This window comes from Nanorana parkeri, unplaced genomic scaffold (assembly GCF_000935625.1).
Source record: "Nanorana parkeri isolate BGI_ZX_2015 unplaced genomic scaffold, ASM93562v1 scaffold1183, whole genome shotgun sequence".
Lineage (NCBI taxonomy): Eukaryota > Metazoa > Chordata > Amphibia > Anura > Dicroglossidae > Nanorana > Nanorana parkeri.
The window spans coordinates 123767-127193 of record NW_017307451.1 but is presented as its reverse complement, the minus strand read 5'-3'; the positions used below and the strand labels follow the sequence as shown (position 1 = coordinate 127193).

The window sequence follows — 3427 nt, the reverse complement described above, 5'->3', positions numbered from 1 at the left end:
AAAAAATTCTTATTTTTTTTAAAAATGAAAAAAAAAAAAAAGACAGCCAATGAAACGCACGTTTCATTGAACGGAAAAACGTGCGAAAAAAAACGAGCTGAAAAAATACGCTCAGGCGTGAACCCAGCCTTAGCCTGTGCTCCTATTGCTCCTGCACTGTGGAATACTGAAAGGGTCTGCTTGGTCTGGAGTTCTGTCAATTTTTGTTTTGGATGTCCTAACCCCTAAACCCAATTCAAGTGTTCTAATAAAAGTTCTTCAGCATCATATCTCGGGTGCTTAAAGTGACATTAAACCCCCAGATTTTTTAACATAAACCAATACTGTAATGTGTGCCTTACTGTAATCCATGGTAGTTTCCCTTCTCTTTGCTGCTCTTCCTTTTAAATCCTTATCCTTAGAGGGTTTAACTGCCTCCGGGCCGGCCGTAGTAGAAAAACGGCCGGCCCGGAGCTCTCTAGATCTGAGCGGGCGTCTTTAGACGTCCGCTCAGGCACGCCCCCTCGCGCGCGTGGGAAATGGCCTTTTTTTTTAAAACAGGCCGCGATGCCTGTAATCACGTGTATGGGGTGCCTTTCCTCTGCAAGAATGCGGAAGTGTTGTATAATACATCACTTCCGCATTCTTGTGTCACTCTCCAGCTTCAGAAGCTGGAAAAGCTTGTAAAGCGTCGCCTATGGCCAATTTTGGGTATGGTAGTTTTCTGCGATTTTGCGGGTGCGTGCAATTTTAAAGCTTGACATGTTTGGTGTCTATTTACCCGACGTGACCCCGATCTTTTATATTTTACCAAAAAACTGGGTAATAATAAATGTTTCCTAACATAATGTAAAAATTTTCAAAATTTTCTGTAATTTTTCCTAATTATAATAAAAAATAAAACCCCCAGTGGTAATTAAATGCCACCAAAAGAAAGCTCTATCTGACATTAAACGTCAGTCAAAGTACCACAGCGCTAAATACTGAAAAATGGCCTGGCCAGGAAGGGGGTCTAAAAACCTGGTCAGCAAGTGGTTAATGTCACTTTAATGCTATTAGGGGTTGCAGGTGGCTAAAATCCAGGTTCTCAGCTGCTCCTTAGGGGGAGAGCGCTACGCAGGTATTTATATAGCTCTGACAATTGACGCAGGGCTTTACAAACTGTACATTCACATCAGTACCTGCCCAGAAGGAGCTTAGAATCTAAGGTCCCTATTTCACATACACACACTCTAGGGTCAATTTAGAAGCCTATTAACCTATCGGCATGCCCGAGAGGAAACCGGAGATCCTGGAGGAAAGCCACGCAAGCACAGGGAGAACATGCAAACTCCATGCATATAGTGACCTGGCAAGGATTCAAACCCGGGACCCTAGCACTGCAGGGCAGAGGAGCTAACCACTATGCCACTGTAAGCAAACTCAAGTGGCCTCGGGTGAACCAAGCCCAGGCTCATCACTAGAGTCAGAGCAAGAGTCTGCAAACTAGTATTTTCAATCAGGGGCGTCCAGAGGCTGGGTGTCACCCGGAGCGGAGACCAGGTGTCACCCCGCGTGACATCATCGCGCATGACGTCATTGTGCACACGCGGCCATCTAGGTAATGGATGGCGGCAGAGAGAGGGGACGTTCACCTGACGGGATGAGGTAGGTCACCGGGTCCCCTCCTCTGTCCTGGCACTGTCAGGCTCTCGGTCCGTGACTGAGTGCCCGACTTTTTAGAGGGGTTGGCACTAAAATGACTGTTAGCCATTTTGGTGTCACCCCTCCAATGGTGTCACCAGGGTGTGGACCGCATCCCCTACACCCCCCTTGTGATGCCACTGTTTTCAATAGAATGTTAGCAATGACAGCTTCTATACTTCCTAAGGATCATGTCAGACGAGCATGTTTGCAGCAGCGATTCTCTGCCGCTACAAATTGCTTATGCCAGCGACTTAACCACAATTTGTAGCTAACGACATAACCACTACAGTCATGTCGATTTGCTAAGAAGCGTTTTATTCGCGGCTACATCTTACGCGTTAGTGATCGCTGCTGAGCCACAGAGGTGAATGCAGAGCGTTTGTCGCCAACAAACACAAAAATTGCTGAGCAACTGAGTTATGAAATGCTGTCAAATTAGCAAGCTAGAGATTCCATAGAAAACAATGATTTACTTACTGAGAAAATAAAATATAATCGCTGTAAATAAATCGCCTATCTGATATGGCCCCATAGACTTGGTGCACACCTAGGCAATTTAATCGCACGGTTTGAGTCACGCAAAACACAGATTCCAATTGAAGTCAATGGAGGCTGTTGACACCTTTGCGGTTTGTGCGCAAAAAGGTGCAGGAGCTATTTTCAGGCAGTTGTCGCGCTGTTTGGGTCCCATAGACATCTCTATGCACTGAAAATCACGCGGTTTTCAATGAACAATCACGCAATCGAAAACAGCTCAGCATCTGAATCCCCTAGGTGTGAACCTAGCCTTAGTATGTACTGACAGTACAAACTGAACAGATGTCAATGAACACACAACTCAACAACACTCAAATACATATGCAGAACTGCCAGTCTTTGTGTACCCCACACACGTACACTACAACAAAATTCATGTAAGTGATTACAAACTGCATGACAGTTATTATCTTTACACAACGTGATACAAATTTAGGCGTCAAACTGCACCAAACCTGCTGGCAGTGCCTGCACAGATTACTGACTCCACCATGCTGCCGGCCGGTGAGTACAGATCTCTTCATGCAGGAAGAGTGTTGCCGTAAAGTGCGGCCGCAATTCACAGCACACAACTGATGTGCTTGAGTTCCAAGCCTCCCGTCCAGGAAGGCGTTTCATTGGTCAGTTCCCCTCCATTCATTTCTACTAGAGCGGCTGTGTTTAAATGTGACCAGCAGAGGGCAGTAGAGTCGCGTATATATGTATCACATCATAGGGCGACATACAATATATAGCAATATCACCAGACATATTATATACACCCCTATGCTCTATTTCTATAGAAGATTAAAATGCCTTTGGGTTTAGGAAAGCTGTGACTGGAAATCATAAATTGTATATTTAATTTTGGACAGGGTAGGGAAGTGTTAGCCACTAGCATTTAAAGTAGAACTATTTCCAATAAATAAAACAATTCATTGCTGTGGGTCACACAACTACCTCCAACACAGCAGGCACTGCAGCAGGAGAGAAGTGGGGTCTGCTATGCAGAATGCCCAAACCGGTTAACTTGCATAGAAGTTTAAAGTGGACCTTTACCCCCTTTCACTAAAAATCACATCAGCATGCAGCTCTTCATGCTGATTTGAAATCATCTTACATTCATTAACTTACAATTGCTGTTTTCCCACTTCCTGGTCCTTTTAGGCATTAGTGATGTAGCCTATGCCCAAGGATTGCATCCTGGGAAGGTTACATCTCAGTGCATTGCTGTGAAATCTTATCC

General features: G+C 44.8%; 1 protein-coding gene across 1 annotated transcript in view; it reads right to left on the bottom strand.

The window, feature by feature from the left end:
• Nucleotides 1–2751, bottom strand: part of NR2C2AP (nuclear receptor 2C2 associated protein) — a 14890-nt gene extending 12139 nt beyond the window's left edge. Inside the window, exon 1 of the mRNA XM_018568419.1 lies at nucleotides 2658–2751. Within this exon, the coding sequence (XP_018423921.1) occupies nucleotides 2658–2695 (38 nt within the window). The 5' untranslated portion in view covers nucleotides 2696–2751. The remainder of the gene's footprint in view (nucleotides 1–2657) is intronic.
• Nucleotides 2752–3427: the final 676 nt, after the last annotated feature.